Genomic DNA, 22,890 nt, shown 5'->3' with positions numbered 1-22,890 from the left:
CATTTATGATAAAAACTCTCCAGAAAGTGGGCATAGAGGGAACCTTCCTCAACATAATAAAGGCCATATATCACAGACCCACAACAAATATCATTCTCAATGGTGAAAAACTGAAAGCATTTCCTCTAAGATCAGGAACAAGACAAGGATGTTCACTCTCACCACTATTATTCAACATAGTTTTGGAAGTCCTAGCCATGGCAATGAGAGAAGAAAAAGAAATAAAAGGAATACAAATTGGAAAAGAAATAAAACTGTCACTGTTTGCAGATGACATGATACTGTACATAGATAATCGTAGAGCTGCCACCAGAAAACTACTACAGCTAATCAATGAATTTGGTAAACTTGCAGGATACAAAATTAATGCACAGAAATCTCTGGCATTCCTATACACTAAAAATGAAAAATCAGAAAGAGAAATTAAGGAAACAATCTCATTCACCATTGCAACAAAAAAATAAAATACCTAGGAATAAACCTACTTAAGGAGGTAAAAGACCTGTACTCAGAAAACTATAGGACACTGAGAAAGAAATCAAAGATGACACAAACAGATCGAGAGATATACCATGTTCTTGGACTGGAAGAATCAAGATTGTGAAAATGACTCTACTACCCAAAGCAATCTACAGATTCAATGCAATCCCTGTCAAACTACCAATGGCATTTTTCACAGAACTAGAACAAAAAAATCTTCAAATTTGTATGGAGACACAAAAGACCCCGAATAGCCAAAGCAGTCTTGAGGGGAAAAAAAGAAGCTGGATGAATCAGACTCCCTGACTTCAGACTATACTACAAAGCTCCAGTAATCAAGACAATATGGTACTGGCACAAAAACAGAAATATAGATCAATGGAACAGGACAGAAAGCCCAGAGATAAATCCACACACCTATGGTCAACTAATCTATGACAAAGGAGGCAAGGATATACAATGGAGAAAACACAGCCTCTTCAATAAGTGGTGCTGGGAAAACTGGACAGCTACATGTAAAAGAATGAAATTAGAACACTCCCTATCACCATACACAGAAATAAACTCAAAATGGATTGAAGACCTAAATGTAAGACCGGACAGTATAAAACTCTTAGAGGAAAACATAGGAAGAACATTCTTTGACATAAATCACAGCAAGATCTTTTTGGACCCACCTCCTGGAGTAATGGAAATACAAACAAAAATACACAAATGGGACCTAATGAAACTTCAAGGCTTTTGCACAGCAAAGGAAACTATAAAGAAGATGAAAAGGCAACTCTCAAAAGGGGAGAAAATATTTGCAAACAAATCAACAAAGGATTAATCTCCAAAATATATAAATAGCTCATACAGCTCAATATTAAAAAAACAAACAATTCAATCCGAAAGTGGGCAGACCTAAATAGACATTTCCCCAAAGAAGATACACAGATGGCCAAGAGGCACATGAAAAGCTGCTCAACATCACTAATTATTAGAGAAGTGCAAATCAAAACTACAATGAGGTATTACCTCACACCAGTTAGAATGGGCATCATCAGAAAATCCACAAACAACAAATGTTGGAGAGGGTGCGGAGAAAAGGGAATCCTCTTGCACTGTTGGTGGGAATGTAAATTGATACAGCCACTATGGAGAACAGTATGGAGGTTCTTTAAAAAACTAAAAATAGAATTACCATATGACCCGGCAATCCCACTATTGGGCATATACCCAGAGAAAACCATAATTCAAAAAGACACATGCACCCCAATGTTCATTGTAGCACTGTTTACAATAGCCGAGACATGGAAGCAACCTAAATGTCCATCGACAGACAAATGGATAAAGAAGATGTGGTACATATACAGTGGATTATTAGCCATAAAAAGGAACGAAACTGAGTCATTTGTAGAGACGTGGATGGACCTAGAGACTGTCATACAGAGTGAAGCAAGTCAGAAAGAACAAAACAAATATCGTATATTAATGCATATATGTGTAATCTAGAAAAATGGTACAGATGAACCGGTTTGCAAGGCAGAAATAGAGACACAGATGTAGAGAACAAACATACGGACACCAAGGGGGGAAAGCGGGGCGGGGGTGGGGGGTGGGATGAATTGGGAGATTGCGATTGACATATATACACTAATATGTATATGTATAAAAGAGATAACTAATAAGAACCTGCTGCATAAAGAAAAGTAAAAAAAATTCAAAAATAAATTTAAAAATAAGTAAATAAAACTATGTAAGGAAATTCTTGCTGCAAAAAAAAAAAAAAAGAAAAAAGTGTGATCCTGGACCAGCAGCATCGATATCACCTGTGAACGAGTTAGAACGCACATTCCCACAGAAGCAGAAACTCTGAGGGTGGAGCTCAGCAGTCTCTGGTTTAATAAGCCTTCCAGGTAATTCCAATCCAAGCTCCAGTTTGAGAACCAACCCCCTCAAGCTGGCTTTGCCAAGACTGCCAGCATTACCTGGAAATGTACTGCTGCTGCCCTTAGGGCATCTCAGGGGTGGTCCCCCCAGAGGCAGATTCTCCAGTTGGTCGGATTTGCTGACCAAGGAACTCACTTCTCTGCAGTGTGTGTACGCCTACCAGTTCCAGTATAAAATCCACCATCCCCAAGCAGCTGCAGGATGCAGTATACACTCTGAACCAGGAATCATAGACAGGCCCAGGAATTGAAGATTTGAAGATGCCACCTAAAAGTTATAGGCACTGAGTCTGATGAGCAGCTTTTTTTTTTTTTTTTTTTTTTTTTGCGGTATGCGGGCCTCTCACTGTTGTGGCCTCTCCCGTTGCGGAGCACAGGCTCCGGACGCGCAGGCTCAGCGGCCATGGCTCACGGGCCCAGCCGCTCCGCGGCATGTGGGATCTTCCCGGACCGGGGCACGAACCCGCGTCCCCTGCATCGGCAGGCGGACTCTCAACCACTGCGCCACCAGGGAAGCCCTGATGAGCAGCTTTTAATGTGCTCTTTTCATATTACTTCTAGATAAAATCGCATTGCCTTCCTGCTGGAAGTGGGGGTAGCAGGTGTTTGTGGCTGAGGTGTAATAGACCGTTTTAGGCAGAGGCAACTTTGGTCCTGCATGGAGGAGAAAGGTTGGTGTACCAACGGGCAAGAAACAGACTATAGGGACATGTCAATTACTGCCTGTTAGTCCACTTCCTGCCTGCACCCTCTGCTGCTCACGCTGCCAACTTTCATATCACATGACCTTGTCCTCTAGCCATAGGGTGTACCCCCGACCCAGGCACAATCAAGTCAATCAAACCACTTACCTACGATGTCACCTGATGTAGAAGATGATCTGTACCCCTGTGAGTCTCCCAGCAGAAAAGGTGAAGGCTGAAGCAGTTAGAAATGACAGCTGAAGCTTACCAAAATTGCCCTGAGGAGGAGAAGGATCTATGAAGGGTCATGGCAAGGCAAAGTAACAACAAAAACAGAATGCATTGCACAGCATGGGCTTCCAGGAAATGAAATCGGCAGGCCATCCATCCATTAAGGCTAATCACAGAGAGAAGCAGAGATACTGAGAGAGAATGACAGGGACAGTGAGAGAGGCATCATGGAATCCTGGAGAGAGACGGAAAGCATAACTACCTGGATTGCTGTTGGCTGGTGTCCTTAGGAGAGTCGCCTTTCCGTGTTTAGATGGTCAGAGTTACTGAAATGCCTGAGGAGGGGGCTATTTAAATTAGTTTGAGTGTAAGAGCACGTGAGGGCAATTAACAGGATGAGGGAGACCCAGAGTTCATTAGAAAGACAAAGACAATGAAAGAAACAGAGAAATACACACAGACCAACAGAGACAGAGAAAGACAATGCCTATGGACGCAAAGCTTGAATGGCATTCTGTCAGAGACAGGGTCATGGCCACAACCCCTTCTCCCAGGAGTTTAACCCGAAGTCCAATTAAATGAAGAATGAATGCACAAATGAATAAATTAGTAAATTTTAAAAGGAATATGTAAAGCTAATGACCTTTGTCGGGATGGACACAGGTGACGCTGGTCAAGGCCCAGTGGCAGAAAGAGCAACAAAGCTTCTGAGATCAAACCAGTATGAGAGTAGAAAGAGATGGCACTAGTGGACCAGACCTTGCCCAATGTAGTCAAAGAGGAACAGAAGGACTGGGTCTGCACGGTGGCAAACCCAGCAACCAATCTCAGCCCAGCTCTTCTGGTGGGTGTCCTGAAGAAAAGTTAGTTAATGTTTCTAAAGAGCTCAAGTGTTCGAATTTCAGACCAGTTTTGTTGTTTTTTTTTTGGTTTTTTTGGCCACGCCACACAGCATGTGGGATCTTAGTTCCCCGACCAGGGATTGAACCCGTGCCCCCTGTGGTGGAAGAGTGTAACCCTAACCACTGGACCACCAGGGAATTCCCCAAACCAGTTTTTGATAGAGCACCTTAACTCAGTGGTGGCCTGGGTGAGGATCTCACTCAGGGGCCTGGGGAGTGACGGGAGTGGGAGTGTTTTGCCCCAGACTTACCAGTTCAGTCATCACACGTGGCAATGCACAGTCCAGCACCAGTAATGGCCTCAGTGGCAATCAAGGAATCACAAACCTTGCCAACTACAGTGGCAGCAAAAGTGGCATGGAGGGACTTCCCTGGTGGTCCCACGGTTCAGACTTTGTGCTTCCACTTCAGGGGGCCAGGGTTTCATCCCTAGTCAGAGAACTAAGATCCCGCATACCTGCACGGTGTGGCCAAAAGAAAGAAAAAAAAAGTGACATGGGAAGCCTGTTCTGAAGTAAACGACTTAGGGTAGCAAAGGTGGAGGTTTCCAGCCTCAAAAGGGTTTATCTGAATTCTGGCCCAGTGCCAAGAGAGGAGTAGCAGGACCAGCCTTAGGCCTTGGTAAACATGTGGGGCCTTAGGGCATTCCAAGACAACACAGGACATTTGCTCTTATGGCCTCTATTCTGACCCTGCCATTTTGACCCCCAGGACATTTTTGTTCTGAATTTTGCTCTTGCCTCCACCCAGAGTATGGACCATTCAGGTTAGAGGAATTTAATTTTACTAGCCGTTTAATACCTCTGTTTCAACTTATAAGACATTTCTTGGAATGTAACTAGGGATTTGACGCCTTGAAAGCAGCTGAGCCCAGGAGAGGAAAGACACCATGTGCTAATCTTCCCAGTTATAGAATCCTCCTGCTTTACCAGTTTATAGCAATGATAACCTCCAGCATGGTGCCTGAGAAAGAAAGAAAAAAAAAGGCAGCCTCTGAAATCTGAAAGCTGGTAGCCTGGTGCTCACAGCTAGGCCATGTTATTCTTCTATTGCACATTAATAAGTCTGCATAAAACTAACTTCAAACAAGGTTATCCTCAGAATATGAGACAAAACAAGGACACTTCATAATTGTAAGCAAAAGTCAAGGTCACTGTGTCCCAAACCAACTACCAAACACCGCCCCCTCTTGGCTAAAATGAGGAACTGCTATTTCTTCACCAGTTAACAGCTTTATTCTCTCTCCAGCTGACCCTCCCTATAAAAAAGATTTTATTGAGATACCCAGTCATAGAATTGTCCCTGATTTCTGACAGAATCAACCTAGAATGAACCCTCATTTCCTTAGACCCTCCCTCTACCTAACTAAAGCCCAAATCCTATAATAGGCTCTTTCTACTATCCTCTTACTGAGACACCCCATGGTTCCCCAAGGTGTGTACTCACCCTCCCTGTAACAAGAAATAAACCCAACTTGATCAACTCAGGTGTGTTCCCAGTGGGCTTTAGCTGAAGGGCATTGGCATGCCCCTATAATTCATTCTTTTAATTGATTTATTTTGTCTTTATTGTATGTTTGTGTGTATGTGTGCGTTTTGCATGGAAGGGGGAAAGACATAAACTTTCAGTGTCATATTTATGATTTTGGAGGGGTAATAGAGTTTTAAATGTTGAGTGTAAAATATCTACAAAAAGTTTAAGAAGAACAGGTAACTAGCCATAATTATATTAGGAGAAACTGCCTGTTTAAGTTGTACTATGGTAAGTAATGTTAATTATTAAACCACCTGAGTCTTTTAATGGAAATTTGGTGATATTTTAACAAAAGGGGTGTCAATTGGGGGGCTCAGGGATGCATAACATTTTTTTTCCCATTTAAAATAATGGTAATGGTAATTGCAACTTTGATTCAGGAGGATTTGCACCAAGGGAAATTGCCAGGAACAAATCACAAGGGGAAAGATTATACTCATAAGCATTGGATGTGCAATAGCATAGATCCACCCTGAAGAATGGGAAATTTCTGGAACACCTGAGGGGAGGTGCTCACAATTTCCTCATGGAATCACTAAGAAATTAATATCAATTTCCAAGTCATAATAAATATAACTGGTAGACCTAATCAACACAAGATAAAATGGTCAATGTCTAAAACAGCACAGGGTAAAATTTATTAGAAACAAAAAACTGAAAAAAAGACATGTCATTTGTAACACTGGAAACTGAAAACTGACCTGAGAAAATTTAGACTTGGTGGAAATAACCACCATAGAAAAACATGGCAAGTTGTGAAATTGCACAAGATAAAATTTTTTACTGACTATAATTTTACAGAAAAATCACACGTTCTTAAAAAATTTAGACATGTGAAATTTGACCGAAGGAAACAGACTTTGATAAAAATAATGTTCACAATTTACAATGCAAAGTAAGTTTTACTATGAAAAATAGTTTACTGATAAAGCAAATCCTTACTGTAAACTTAAAATGAAACTAATGAATCCCAATGAAAATACTCTCAGTAGAATAAAAATACAAATGGAAAAAATCTGTACAGTTTAGAAAATCGATCAAGGACTTTAGTTGGCTTAAGGGAATTTGTTTCAGTAAAAATTTGCTCAATAAGAAAAATCACCAATGTTGGGGTATTAGTTAGGATATAGCTCCATATACCAATGACAACAAAAATCAAAAACAGTGGCTTAAACAGATGGAAAACTACTTCTCTCTCAAGATAAAGTCTGGAAGTGGGAGCACCCAAGGGCTGGTCAGGCAGTACCATGGTCCAGGGACCCAGGCTCCTTCTATCCAGCTGCTACACCATCCTTGACGTGCGTCCACATAACTCAAGATGGTTGCTCAAACTCCAGCCATAATAGCCACATTCCAACTAGCAGGAAAGAGGAAAGGAAGAAGACCTCTCCTTTTAAGGACACTGTCCAGAAGTTGCAATGTCACTTCTATTTACATCTCACTGGTCGAAATTTAGTATGCAGCCATACCTAGCCACAAAGGGAACTGGGTAATACAGTCTTTTAGCCAAGTGGCAATGTGAACATCTGAAAATAGATATTCTTATTACTAAGCAAGAAGTAAAAGATGTATATTGGGAGGCAATTGGCAGTCTCTGTCTCTTTTAGCATAATTGTGATATACATGCTTGTACTCAGAAACAGGGCATCCAAATGTTCTTGTAGCTAAATAGATGGGGGATCCAAATTGTTGGCTCAAAAACGCTACTAGTTCAAATGGTAGAGTCAAAAAGGCAGGTACCAAATATCTTTGTGCCCTTCACGGACACATCAGGAAGGAAGGTTCTAAGTGACTCACTCTGGACTTTCCATTGAGCTGTGTACAAGGGGACTCAATGTTATAATTTGGGGTACTACTAGAGGACTGTTATTTGCACACTGACTATAAAACAGGACACCTCAACAGCAGAAGCTCGTGGTAGATTCCCCTCCACCCCCATCTTGTATCCAGACCTTTTGCAATGTAACTTTGCAGCATCTCCCCTCGAGAAATGGAGTCAATTTCCCTATCCCTTGAATCTGGTCTGGCCTTGTGATTCGCTTTGACCAGTAGAATCTAGAATGAAATCCAAGCCTGGGCCTCAAGAAGGCCTTGCAAGATCTTGCTCTTTCTTTTGGATCCCTGCCAAGCTGCTGTGTGAACAAGCCCCAGCTAACCTGCTGGATGATAAAGAGACATGTGGTGAAGTTACCCCCATTGCCCAAGCCAACAACGAGTGACTCCCCACAACCGGGGTCACCTAACTGACCGTAGTAGACATGTGGGTGAGCCCGGTCAAGACCAAAAGAACCACCCACCTGAGCCCAACCTACAGAATTGTGAGTTAAATAAATGGCTGTTTTAAGCCACTAAGTTTTAGAGTGGCTTGTAGCAAAAGCTAACTGATGCAGAGCCTAACTAAAATAAAGCCAAACCAAGCTCAGTTATCATCAAAGCCTGAAGGTGACAATTCTGAATATTCTCCTTAGCATGTTAAGTCCAAAGCCCTGCACCCTGGGAGATACAACCACTAGTTAACAGTTCCGTGAGGCTTGGGCAGTGCACCTTGCCATGCTCCAGCACCTAGCATTGGGGAAGGTCTCCACATGAAGAAAATTATGGCACGTAAATTACTCACACATGGTTTATATTGCTTTTCTTAACTATAAAATAAAAGTGAATCTTTTAAAGACACAGTCCATCCACATTCAAATTTTAGCAGTAGATGTGCATTTATAATACAGCATATGAAAGAATCACTTTTTCTCCTACTATCATGACCAGCAACAGTTGCCACCTCCCAGAAGACTCAAAATACTGTGACACTGTCATACAATTAACCACTGTTCTCAAGGACTCATGTTCACTGACAAACTGTCTCACCAATAATCACAAAATATGGTAAATAAGAAACCCCACATAGGTGATACAATTCTCATGAGAAGTTATCAAGTTTGCATTCTTATTATAATGGTACTTCTTGTGATAGCTTTTACGCTCATCAGTGTTCCAGCCATATACCAACATGGAATCAACCACAGGCCATAGGAACTGACCTGGTTACAGAAGCTGAGCATCTGCACAGTGTAGCATAGTGTCCATATTGGCCTCCAGGGGAAGGGGTTCAGAGCTCCTCTCTGGTCCTCTTCCTATCTCTTACAGGAGTCGTGGAGGAATGCCGAAGTGATAAGTAAGATTCCCGAACACTTGCTGAATCACAGTTTCTTGTGGGTGGAGCCTTGAGAATATAAACAACCCCATATGGATGGAATGCCTCTTTCTGGATTCATTCCCTCTGGAGCTGGTAGCTGTGAGTTCTTTTCTCATAGCAGTGGCAAATTCTGAGATTTGATTTTGGCCTAAGGGAAATGCTACGCTATTCATCCTGCTTTGGTTCTGAGTTCCAGGCTGCCTCTACCCTAAGCTGCCTTGTGATCAAGCCCAGCTCAGTAGAGTCCTGAACTAGGGTTTGGAGCCAATGTGCAAGTTAATGTTACTTTGCATTCTTTTGACACTCTTTCATGCATATGCATCCCTTGTGGAACACCAAGAGTGGTAGGGCCAAGGCACAATTTAAGTATTCCTGAGTTCCCTGGCCTAATACCACCATAATTCCATCCCTTAGTAGTACCTGGACCTTATCTCCACTCCTAACACTGACATGGTCTCAGTAGACAGAGCAGAAACGGACATTTAGAGAGCAAAGTCCCACAAAAGAGATTGAGGTTCAGTTTCCAGACTTGAAGCACTATTCTGCAAGCACAGACTATAATCTCCCATGAGTAACAGGCGGGTGTTGGTATTGGTGCAAATAATCATTTTAGGAGCTAGCCTTGTTCCTGACTTCAACGTACAGAAGCAGCAAGGTCTGCAACACGACCTAGGTCTCCCTAAAAGAAGCAGTGTGACATTTTTGGCCTATTGGATGGTTAGATCCAAACAGTCATATGGCCAACTAGATGGCAGGTCCAGATTCTGTTCCTCTTAATCTTGTTTTAACCTGCACCCAGGGATAAAGAGAAAATGATGATGAGATAAAATTCTGGGGTATCGTGTGTCTTCTCTGAAGTTTTCTGAGTCCCTTCTCCACCATATGTTCTCACGCTGACTCTGATTTCGGCATCATCTAAATCCTAATCTACGAATTTGTAGAAAGAAGATAAAGGGATAGAGTAACAAAAAATAACTGTTAGTGATTTGCAAGGTTTAATCAGGAGACAATACATTCCTTGCGATGGCTGTTATGATCACGTATCTTCAGTGAGCACTGGCCAAGCTCCAATCGTGGTTGTGGATTTCAGAGACTTCCACCGTGGGATGCAATCACTGCAGGGAGGTAGAGCTCACTAGTAACAAAGATTGAGGCCTTTACTGCCTGGGGAAGGTAGCCTCGTGGACTGAGTTGGAGAGGAAAATTTCAGGAAAGAAAAAACAAGTCCAAGAGTCAAAAAGACTTTAAATAATGCCTATACCTAGAATGCCCTGGCTGTGAGAATTGGATTGGCCCAGACACAGTGGAAGGCCTTTACCAGGTAACATGATTACAGGATATTTTAAATGAACTAAAAACTCTTGTCCAGGAGATAATTTGAGCTCTAGGAGTGACGGAAGGCAAACTAGGAAAGAATTAGGAAATTAAGGAAAAGAAGAAACACTGAGGTCTCAGAAACCATGATGGACACATACGAAAGGAAAAAAGGGCATACAAAGATATAACCAGACCTAACTGTAATCAGCTACCACGAATGTAAGGGCGGCCATCTATCCAACACACACTGGGAAACAGCAGATGGAATACCATGCCAATCTTAGTAGAAAATGGGTAAATTACCATATTTTGGTAATGCTCTCATATGGCCAGTACAAAAACTAAGCGGCATTTGGAGACTTACAGTTGATTCTAGAACAGAGGTATCAATCCCAATTGAGATGATGGTCACATACCAAATACTCTAGCAAAGATGGGACCTTATTCAAAGATCTTTTCTGTCTTGGATATAGCAAATAGGCTTTAGTGTCTACCACTGAAGGAGATATGTTAGTTCAAAACTGTATTCATGATGAGAGGTAGACAGTTGGACATAAATAGTACTCACCATCAACCTCCCATAGATATATGGAGACCCTAAAAAACAGGCCACATAATTTGATAGTCCTACATATAGACAAATCTAGTATCATGTCACAGAAGGAAGATCAGAGATTAGCCAAGCATACCTTGGGGGCAATATGGAAGGCAAGGTTGAAAGTCAAGGGAAAGATATAGCTTGAATCTGACTACAGTGGCCTAGATGAACGTTTCCCCAGTGGGAAAGCAATGTATCAGGAAAGGGACAAATAATCAGGTCACTAGACCAACAGATGAAAAAGAAAGGCCTGCTATCACCAGGCTTCTGTAATGGTCACATGGCACAGTACAATGAGAAAGGCCAACACGTGGTCCAGTTACCTAAATGAACCAGTGCTACAGCAAAGGGGCACCAACCAGCATGGAGAACACTTAAAGAGACAATAGCCCGGGTACTAGCTTTGGTCATACCAAAACTTGGGAACCTTTAACTTCTGCTTGATAATAATTCCCAGTACCATAGCTATCAGTGATTCTTACAAGAAAGTCTGGTTTGTTAATGGAGAGAAATGAGAACCCAGTACTTTGTACCAGTGCAAAATATCCTGGGCCAGTCACATCACACACTGTCCACACAGGGGTAGATCTTCTAAGAACAGATCAATGATATACTATCCAGTCATTATTCTCCTTAAACACACCACACCTTTTTATGAAATAACTAAGGGCTAAGAAGAGCTATGCATGCAAGGTGAGTGTATTAATTTGGGTTTCCTCAGAAGCAGACCCTGAGACAAAGATTCTAATGCAAGTAGTTTATTTAGGAGTTGGCCCCAGAAAACACTCAAGACAGGAGTGAGGAAGTGAGACAGGGAAATGAAAACAGTCAATAAGGAGCATGTTATCAACACAGCCACTACTGCGGGAGACCGGAGCTTCATCCCACGAGTAAACTCTGGGGAACCATACAGATGACACACCTTAGAGTGACCTTGCTTAAGGGGCGCGAGAGCTGTTGCACTTACACACCAACTCCAATCCACTCTGAGGTGTTAACCCTCTTCCAGCCTGCTGTGCAAAGGGTAGAAAAGCCTTCAAGGCCTCTGATAAAGCCCTCAGATAAAAAGATACTGGCAGTTAGAAATCAGCTGGAGCACACAGAAATAATACGGCGGAGGGATAGGGAACGTGTACCTGAACCACAGGAAAATCTCACCGCTTGTCTATGGGGGAGGGTAGCTTAGGCAGACTAAATGAAGGAGACACGGGGTAGAATACTGATAGGAGTTTGAAATTTGACGGCAACTGGAGGATTTAAAAAAAACACCTGGAGAGAAAGCATGCGCACACCAGCATCATCATTGAAACTGGCCCGGGAATCGCTACTAGCTGCATTGGCTACTGCACCATAGAGAAACAACAGACCACACTGGGGACCTTTGCCAATAACTGGGAAAAATAGCATTTCATTTTGGTGACAGTAGATAGTTTCGCGAGTTAGGTAGAGGCTTTTCAAACCAAACACCCAGCAACTAAGATAGCTGCAAAGATTCTAGTCCAACAACTTCTCTTAACTAGGAGGTCTCATATAATGGACCAAATTTGGGGGCTTATTTCATGGGAGAACGTGTAATCTGATAAGAATCCGGGTTTTCCAGACAGCATAAGCACTGGTAGGCCAGGGAGCCAGAAGGAACTGTGTGATAAAGACTGAGAGACAAGCAGCTACGATGAAAATGAGAGATTTCTGAAGTCTCTGCCTTCTTTTGATTCTAAGGAAATTAGGGACCGAGTATCCAATGGATCAAAACAGATGCTTTACTAGGGCCTCTGTGGGAGCCTGAGGTTACTGGGAAACCTATTCACCTCTTGTCTTCTACAGAGAGGCCCTGAGTAAAGGAAACCACTCAGAGTCCCTGTACTTCTGCTCACTTCCCTCCTTCACATTCTCCAAACAAAGAAGCAGGTTGGGTCAGATTCCAGTACAATCTGTAGACCGCTTTTACTGGTGGGCTGCATCACTGTGCATTTGTCAAATTGTACTCATAGATAACAGCACTCTCTTCTGCTGCTTCTGGTCTCTGAGCAGCTGACTCAGTAAACTGACTATCCTGCTCCCTCAATCCAACACGGCAGCCAGGTCTAGTGTTACTATCCTATCAGTCTAGGCCTCTTGTGTGAAGTGGGATTTATTTGTTGGGAGTTTTAAATCTTCTGTGACACTTTAATTTCTCTGTGGAAAACTGACAATAAGAGGGGTTTCAAATAGAGACTTGGGGCATTCTGCATCCCCAACACTGTATTGGTTGGACTGTGCTACCATCAGGTGTTCACTGTATGGACCTCCTTGGTAGGCTATGTTCAACAATGACGCTGTACATAATCTAGGAGACCTAGATTTCACATCTCTTTGGTCCAAGAAAGAGCCATGATATAGCCAGGGAAATGGCCCCATGAAAAGACTGACAGAACTTACCTGCAGATTTTCTCTCTTAAAGTAGATGGTCACATACAGCTTAGCCATTAACCCCTTTGGGTTAACAGAGAAAGAACAAGAAGTAGAGATTGTTAAGCTTCCGTGAAAGAAGTTCAAAGACCCTAATTGTACCTGCTCCCACCCTCCATCTTCATTTCTCCCCAAGAAATGCTGAACTGATTGATCGGAGGCCAGTACCCTCACTGGGCTATTTTTCAGTGCACAGAACTTGCGGGTATTAATAAGACCCTCTAAGGTATAATTTTCTCCATCTCAGATGACTGGAACTTTTAATCTCATTGGAGTGGAAAATTCCAAGATTTCATTTTGGGCTTAATAGTTCTGGATTGAAGTTTGGAGCCAAAGCACCAGCTAGTGAAGTATTACTTTGCTTACCTTTGCCTCTCTTGTGGACCTTATAGAAAGGGCAGTTAGGCCAAGGACAGATTTGGATATCTCTGGGTCCCTTGACCTAATATCATTGTAAACTCATCTCTTAATAGCACCCTAATTTCAACCAACCTCCAACAGAGTACAAGAGTCCAAGTCCTAATAGTGGAAAGAGTAAGAAGAATCCTATCAGGAGCATGGCAGTAAGAAATATGAAGTCTGGACAATGAAAAAAGACTTGGAAGAGTCCAGCAGACAGTGGGTTGTCATTCTAGAAGATCTATTCATATGTTGCAGAACCCCAATGAGAATGAGGATGTGAAAGACGCTGACTTGCACTCAGGGCTACCCAAGGTTTGCCAGTGGTACACTAAATAGAGTCCGATAGGAAATGCAAAAGATCTTGGGAGGGGGAGAGAGCAACTCTTTAGTGGCCCCAATTTTGTTTTGATAACAAACACCACTGTCCTGCATTCCCAGCTTTGCTTATTTGCCATGTGTTTCACACTAGGTTCTGATCCATTTTCCCTGTTCCCTTATAACCTGACCTTGACTCTGATTAATCACACACTAACGGTTTCGCGTGACAGCCCCTGTGGCAGGGGCAGTAACGTAAAAACATTCCATTTGTTCCCCTACATTTGCCAGTCCTCTTGCACATACACAGGACCATGTGACTAGTTTTGGACAATGAAATATAAATGGATGTGACATTTGTCACTTCTGGGCTGAGGCAATAAAGAGCCTATATGCGATTCTCCAGCCTCTTTTTCTCCTACAGCGGCAGCTGAATAGGCCACATGTTCCAGATGGTACAGCTGTAAAACAGCGGAGCCTCAGTCAGCCTGGAGCCTTGAGGGACTGTGTGGAGCAGATCTCCTCCCAGCGTGGGGTCTGTGGTGTGGGAAAGGTAGAAGCTCTTGGTGTGCAAAGCCTCTGACGCTCTGAGATTATCTGTTATCTGACCGTACTTGTATTCCTATGGAAGACCCTCCCCCTTTCTTCTGCATGCATAGCACTTACTTCATACTCTTAACTTAGTTGTTAATAAATCTACGTGTTATACCCAGACTCCCCTGGACTGGCTCTATGGGACAAAAGATCAGGCACAAGTCAGCAAGCAAAGCTTTAACTTTCAACCAAATACATAGTTGTGAGCAATTCAATTCAGTAAACACAACTATTTTCTACTGCACAAAAAACAGGAAATAATTAAATTTCTTATAGACGTTTCTTTATTATACTTTCCCACTTGAATATTTAGAGAATAATTTAAATGTAATGCATACTGACAGCAAGCACAGTATCAAATATTAGTTTTTTAAATTTTTTCTGTTCTCACCCTTTATTCCTTTAGGAAAAAAATATTTAGATGACCTCAAAGAAACAATTATTATGCTAATCACAGTATGCAGTAACACGTACAAGCCCATACTCAATAGAAAAGAAAGCAACAAAGAAGTGAAAAAGTCTTTCTCCTCAAATCATTTTAATTCAATTTTCCACAGCCATATAAATTTAAAGTATGAAACAACAATAATACAGCTATAGAATCTAGGTTCTCTTTCAAAGCAGCGGCATATAAAACATAGAAAAGCTAAAACCTCAGCACAAGCTTCAAAAGAACAAGGACTGAGAGGATTTTGATGAAGACATGAAATGCACAAAATACAGTACACAGAAATACTAGAATGCATAAAATATAAAGCTACATTTCATGTAGAAAGCATTGTAAAATATATAAAATATGCAAGAAATCAAAACCAAAGAGATTTTTCTTAGAGTACCATGAATACACTGGAACTGGCATTAGCATTTGAAGATGGGAACAAGAAAATAGCAGTTTCCCATTTAAAACTTTATTTCTAGGCTTTAGGATTTCACCTTCTTGACATCCTTCTTTCCAGAGCTCTCAGTAGCTGACTCTGCTTTTCTTTTCTGTGACTAAAATGGAAACAGATTTAATGTTCTGCTCCAATATGCACATTTTTAAATGGCCCAACAATGTTAAATCTAGGATGTAAATGCATTAAAAAAAAATTTTAACATGAATATTCACTTAAATGTTATACTCACATTTAATGTTCTATATAGCCCAACAAACTATGTAACCCAATGTAAAATAACCTCCAAACATGTTTCTTTTTAAGAAAAGACATAAAATACCCATCAAAAATAGTCATCAAGTTTCTACTTACACATGGCACTATAAATGTATGCTTATCTTAAAGGACTACTTAATACTTAAAGTTTTCCGGGAAAAATGTTATTTATGAGTGTATTATTTTTTAAATCTTATGACAGATGTTAACATACCATATTTCATATATTCTATGATGCACATTTGTTTCCCACTTTAGCATCTCTGAAATCGGGATGCATCCTATAATTGATGACAAATCATAGTTACTTGGAGCAGTTCTTCTTAGTGGCACATAAAATAATGCTGTGTCTTACAATGGAAGGCATCTTAGACTTGATGAAATATGGTAGTTTACTTAACCACACTCAAATAATATCATCTATTAAAGAGTATTTGAAATTGTAACTATACAAGGCAACCTGACTGAATTAAAATTAAGTCATCTTATTATTCAACAGTTAACTTATTACCAAGTAAACCAAGTAAAGCTTTGCTGTCTCCTCAAAGTTCTTATTTGCACTCATAGTTCCACAAAGATCAGAAAACTTATTTGATCAAATCAGAACTCCCAGTTTCAAACTCAGTCCCACCCCACCCCACCCCTCTCCTACTCCCCATGACAACTCTGGTCTCAATTCAAAGGATTTTACTTGCATTATACTTCTGCTTAAAAGTCATGAGGAATTTTTTAAAAATACTGAGCCCTGTTACTACGGGAGTTCCTAACCGTATGTTCTACAAACAAATAGGAAGCATGTGGTTGTAGTGTAACTCTTTTTCTGTCAAAAAACAAATCAGCATTTCATAAAACCAGTTTTTATAATAGGCATCACTATGGCATTAAACATAATATAGGCATTTTAATTATGTAAAAAAAATGGGATCTACCTAAAAGTTAGGAAAATGCTGAAAATTTTACCATTGGAGTTTTAGTTGCCCGTTTCTTCTTTTCTGCTCTCTCTCTTTCCTCAATTTCCATATTTTCTTTCTCAATCAATGAAATCAGAGTATTACAGCGTCTCTGGAATTCCTAAACCAATTAATACAAGACTTTTAATTTCTTCAACCCCGGCACAATCTTTAAAAAGTGGTAATTCTTTAACTGTATCATTTTTGTGACACAGAATTTCTAAGTTGGTATTCTTCAGAACAATAGTCATACAGAGTATATTCCACCAAAAATATGAGAAGTGGATAAATATCATTCAGTGGGTAAATGGGTAAACAAACTGTGGTACATCCATACTTTGAAATACTACTCAGCAATAAAAAGGAAAGAAATATTGGTATATGCAACAACCTGGATGAACCTCAATGGAATGACGCTGAGTGAAAAAAGCCAATCTCAAAAGGTTACATACCATATTGTTCCATTTATATAGCATCCTTAAATGGAAGTTTAGAGATGGAGAACATATCAATGGTTGCCAGGGGCTAGGGAAAGGGGGGAGAGTGGGTGTGACTATAAAGAGCTAGCACAAGGAAGTCTTGCGGTGGTGCTAGTTACACGTACCTACCTGTGATAAAATTGCACTGAACTACACACACGTGTGTGCGCACCCCCACACACACACACACAAGTGCATCTATAACCAATGAAATCTGAATAAGCTCTGTGGATGGTACTAATGTCAATTTCCTGGTTGTGACACTACTGTATTTATGGAATATGTTACCATCTGGGAAAACTTGGTGAAGGGTGCATGGGCCCTCCCTGTACATTTCTTTACAACTTCCTGTGAACTGTAAGTATTTTGAAACAAAAAGTTAACAAAAATCACATAAACAAAAAAATAAGAGGATGTCCTATTGTCAAAGCACATTTTGGAAGTACTCAGTTTACAAAAGTCAAACAGATTTCTTTTCTACAGGGCTGCTCATAGCCTTTAAGTTCCTAATGAGCACTGTCAACCACTAGGGTAGGCGATGTAAGAAGCAAGCAATTCCCCAAGCTATTCAAACAGCAGAACTCCCTTCTCAAAGGACATCTTGTGGGATCAGAGTTCTGAGGAGGGCGTCTCAGGAAACACTGATGCATTTGTTAATTCAGAGCAAGCAATAGCTGGAAAGATTCCGCATTAACCTTGCCACTACCTATATTTCACTGCCAGCAAATCAATGCATCCAAACGATAAACAGTTTTTATGAACATATGATGAGCATTAAACATATGATTAGTATGGATGCTCATATATATTAACCCTGTACACTTTGCTGTATTTTAAAGGTAAATAAGTTTAATATCAAAGGATAAATAACATTTAAAAATGATTTTTTTGTATAAGCAAAAATATCTGGGGGTTCCCTGGCGGCGCAGTGGTTGGGAGTCTGCCTGCCGATGCGGGGGACGCTGGTTCGTGCCCCGGTCCGGGAAGATCCCACATGCTGTGGAGCGGCTGGGCCCATGAGCCATGGCCGCTGACCCTGCACGTCTGGAGCCTGTGCTCCTCAACGGGAGAGGCCACAACAATGAGAGGCCCGCGTACCCCCCCCCCAAAAAAAATGGATAAAATATAAAGCAGCTAAACCCTCAAATAAAAATGTAGATTTATTGGCAATTAAGAACTCCAACCAAAAAATGGTCCAAGTACAAGAATAGAAAACTCATAGGACTCCCCTGGTGGTCCAGTGGTAAAGAATCGCCTTCCAATGCAGGAGACGCGGGTTCCATCCCTGGTCGGGGAACTAAGATCCCACATGCCGCGGGGCAGCTAAGCCCATGTGCCACAACTACTGAGCTTGCGCGCCTCAACAAGAGAGCCTGTGTGCCGCAAACTACAGAGCCCACGCACCACAACAAGAGAGAGAAAACCTGCATGCTGCAACTAGATAGAAGCCCGAGCACCGCAACGAAGAGACTGCATGCCATAACAGAAGATCCTGCATGCCTCAACGAAGATCCTGTGTGCCGTGACTAAGACCCGATGCAGCCAAAAAAATTAATAAAAATAAATAAATAAAATAAATATTTTTTAAAACTCATAAAAAATTAAAATGTCCATATATTAAAATTTTTTCAAAGAAATGCAAAGTAAAACAATGATATATTTATTAAATTAGCAATGACACGTTCATGCAAGTGTGTGTGTGTGTGTGTGTGTGTGTGTGTATGTGTGGTGTGTGTATCTGGTGTTGGCAATAAGATGAAATGGGAGCTCTCATTCATTGATGATGGGATGCCAAAGTTAAAAATTGTGCCCTCCACAAAATCTGTAAGTTGAAGTCTTAACACCCCTGCAGTGTGACTGTGTTTGGAGAGAGGGCCTTTATGGAGGTAATTAAGGTTAAATGAAGTCATAAGGGTGGGGCCCTAATCCGATAGGTCTGGTATTACAAGAGGAAGAGACACCCAGAGATCCCTCTTCTCTCTCTCTCTCTCTCCACTCACACAGAAAGGGTCATGTGAGGACACAGCAAGACGACTCCATCTACAAGCTAGGGAGAAAGGCCTCACCAGAAACCAATCCTCCCGGCACCCTGATCTTGGACTTCCAGTCTCCAAAGCCATGAGAAATTTGTTTAAGCCACCCCATCTACAGTACTGTGTTATGGCAGCCCAAGCAGACTAAAATAATATCTTTCTAGAAAGCAATTTGGGAATATCAATGATACATCTTAAAAATTTCATACTCTTTGAATGAACAATTCCACTCCTAGATGCTTAATGTAAGGCAATAAGAGACGTATACAACGATTTACAGAAGAATATTTAGAGCAGTGCCATTTTTAGCAGAGAAATACTGGGAACTAAATTTTGGGTACTTTGTCAATTACCATATACATATATACACAACTTACTATATATGTATATACACAGCAGAAATATCTGAGCGAGTACTAACTACATACAGTGTTATAGTGGTTAACAGCAGCTATTTCTGGAAATAGGAGCAATGGTAACTTTTATTTTCTTCTTTATACTAGCATGTATTTTCTAAATTTTCTGCAATGAACATTTAGGCCTTAGGCAATCTAACATTTTTAAGAAATGGCAAATTTTTTAAATACAGTTTTATCTTTCCAAATAAAAGCTAGAAAAATGGCATACAGAAATATTATCAACTATTCAAGCATTTTCTACTCTGTAAAATTCAAGCCCAAAAGAAGGCAGAAAACCAAAGATAGTCTAGCCAGAAAAAAATTCTTCATTAACAAATTATTGTTTGACTATTAAAAATAACCTTACAAAACACTGGTACATTCATGTTTCTTGTGCATCCTCAATTACCCAAGGTTAAATAATTTAGGAAAAATAACACTGGAATTTTCCTTACTTACCAAAACAATAGTGGTATCTTTAATATGCAGACCAAACACTCTTCACAGCTTCATTCAGTAACACACATACAAATTAAACAGCATGTTATTCAATTTATCTATTATAGAAAGGGCTAAGTTGACCCCGATGAGATTTGATTGTTGGTTTCTAGGGAGACTAGATAGAGTCTTTATGTGAAGCTGATTCTTGAATCATTAAGCTATACCCTCTGGCTATTATTATTCTCAGTAAGTAATAGTTGCCTGTGACTGCAGATATCTTTAGATACATATTCATGGTTCATAATGGGTGATTCAGAAAAAAACTAACACTTTTGAGACAGTCTCATATGTAGTGAAATAGAATATTTCAAAATGATTATAAATCGACTGTATAATAAGTTCTTACCTTCATTCCTTTTAACCTGTCACTAACTACAGACAGAAAAATAATCTAACTCTCTGGAGAAAGGCACCAAGGAATGAGTGAGTCTGGACGTTACCTTCCTAGCATAGGTAATGCCACTTTCTCTAAAGATACCAACCCCATCTTTTATTCACATGCTTGAAGACTGCCTAACTAAACAGATGGTATCATAAACAGAGCACGAGCTAACACCAGAAATTACAAGGAGGCCAGATTACCAATAAAATAGTGATTCATGTTTTGAATAACTAAGTGACTATGAAATGACTATGAGAAATTTCATGATGTCAAAAGCACTTTTATCTCATATAATTTCGCCTTTCACATACATATCCCCCTAGATTCTTGTACCTTTTTAATCTTCCTATTTTCCTCGGATTACAGGGAGTGGTTCATGTGCTCTCAAACTGTTTCCACAATTCTGTAGTCTAATTATCTCTTTCTCTCACGATTTCCCCATGCTGGATTTAGGAATGAAATTGGAGGGAGAAAAATAGCACACAAGAGGAAGAGAGGAGATACAAAAACAATAAAGACAACAGAAGAGAGTGGGAAAATGGCAAATGGGGAACTGTTCTGCAGTGTTAATAGCTGTGGCCAAAGGAAAAAAAAGTACTTTGTGTTCACACATGCGCAGGAAATGCTAGATTTTTAAAAGGTTAAACAAATTTCTTCATGGCAGGACTTCTCAGAGCTTTTAGCATTCTAATGTAGGTTGGAAGTGTCACAGGCAGGATTCAGTATCAGCCATTTCCCAAATTTATTTGAACACAGAACCCTGTTCTGCATATTGTATACAGTAAGGCCCCTACATACAAACCGAGAACTTTCAAAGATGCGAACTTGCGTTCCATCTTGCAGCTTGCCCTCCATCTCCTACTGCTGATGATCCTTCAGCTCTACCATCTCCCACCTCCTCTCCCTCCTACAGTCAGTAACTCTTCTTGCCTGTTCACTCGATGCCAGCCCCTATATGCCAGCTATTATACTGTACTACTGTACTTTTCAAGGTACTATACTGTAAGATTTAAAATGTTTGATTTTTTCTATTTTTTATGTATTATTTGTGTGAAAAGTATTACAAACCTATTACAGTAGTACTATATAGCCGATTGTGTTAGTTGGGTACCTAGGCTAACTTTGTTGGACTTAACAAAGAAATTGGACTTACGAACGCACTCTCGGAATGGAACTCGTTCGTATGTGAGGGACTTACCGTATTTGCAAATCCTGGAACAATGTTTGGTAGAAACCAACTTGGGAAATGCTGTGCAGGGTAAGAGTGATAGATAAGACTAAGTTTGAGTCAAAATACAAAGAACCTAGAAGCTAAAAACAAAGAACTAAGCAATTTTACTTAATTCAGTTGACAAAAGGATCTCACTGATGATTGTTGAGCAGGAGTCGTCATGTAATCAAAGGTGTATTTTGCACTCTGAAATCTTCCCTTGATACAGAGTCTCAATAGTGGGAGCTCATAAAATTACTGACTCTCAAGATTGGAAAGGACCTTTAAAAATTATTCAGGTTGATGCTGAATCCCTTCTACTAGGTCCTTACTAATTAGCTATTCAGCTTGTCTGAATTCTTCCGATGACGGGGTACTCACTACCTCCCAAAGCTGTCTATCCCACCTTCGGACAAGTTAAAAATGTTCCCTTATGCAAACTGAACAAGCTGATTTTTGTAGTCAAATTGAACAAGCTGATTTTGTAGTCAAATTGAACAAGCTGATTCCCTCTTCTGTATGACAATCTTTCAAATATTACAAGGCAGCTCTCATGGCTCCATCACAATCACTGCAATTACCACCAGACCTGCCAGACATCCCTCTTTTAGGCCAAATAGCCTCCCCCTTTACCCATCCTTCATTTAACACTTTTCTTGAAGGACTGTATAACACTTATGTCTACCCTTGGTTATATTATTTCTTTCCTTCCACCTTTCTTACACATTCTTTTAAACCACGGGTCAGCACATCCTTTCTGTGAAGAGCCAAACAGTAAATACTGTCAGCTTTGTAGACCACATGGTCTCTGTCACGACCACTCAGCTCTGCCATTGCAGCATGAAAGCAGCCATAAACGATGCATAAGTGAATGCGTGTGGCTGGGTTCCCATAAAACTTTACAGATGCTAAAATCTGAATTTTGTATAATTTTCACATGTCACAAGACAGTCTTCTTTTGATTTTCTTTCAACCATTTGAAAATGTAAAAATCATTCTTGGCTTGCAGGCTGTACAAAAACAGGTAAAGGGCTGCAGTTTGCCAAGCCCTGTTTTAAACTAGTCTTTAGATTGACTTTAAACAAACTGTCTGCCTTGGTTTTCCGTATCTTTTTAATAGTTTATAATTCCATTCAATGCAAAGTCACCCAAGTTTCAACTT

The 22,890-nt window shown here is 40.6% G+C and overlaps 1 protein-coding gene across 7 annotated transcripts in view; it reads right to left on the bottom strand.

The window, feature by feature from the left end:
• Window positions 1-14,890: 14,890 nt before the first annotated feature.
• Window positions 14,891-22,890, bottom strand: part of SMARCA1 (SWI/SNF related, matrix associated, actin dependent regulator of chromatin, subfamily a, member 1) — a 69,160-nt gene continuing 61,160 nt past the window's right edge. For 2 of the 7 annotated variants that reach the window (XM_067723678.1, XM_067723681.1), the window contains 2 exons: window positions 16,705-16,846; window positions 14,891-15,617 (listed from right to left, as the gene is read on the bottom strand). In XM_067723678.1, the coding sequence (XP_067579779.1) occupies window positions 16,712-16,846 (135 nt within the window). In that variant the 3' untranslated portion in view covers window positions 14,891-15,617; window positions 16,705-16,711. The other 5 variants (XM_067723675.1, XM_067723676.1, XM_067723680.1 and 2 more) reach the window with 4 other exon arrangements.

This window comes from Pseudorca crassidens, chromosome X (genome assembly GCF_039906515.1).
Source record: "Pseudorca crassidens isolate mPseCra1 chromosome X, mPseCra1.hap1, whole genome shotgun sequence".
NCBI lineage: Eukaryota > Metazoa > Chordata > Mammalia > Artiodactyla > Delphinidae > Pseudorca > Pseudorca crassidens.
This window is presented reverse-complemented; position numbering and strand designations above follow the sequence as displayed.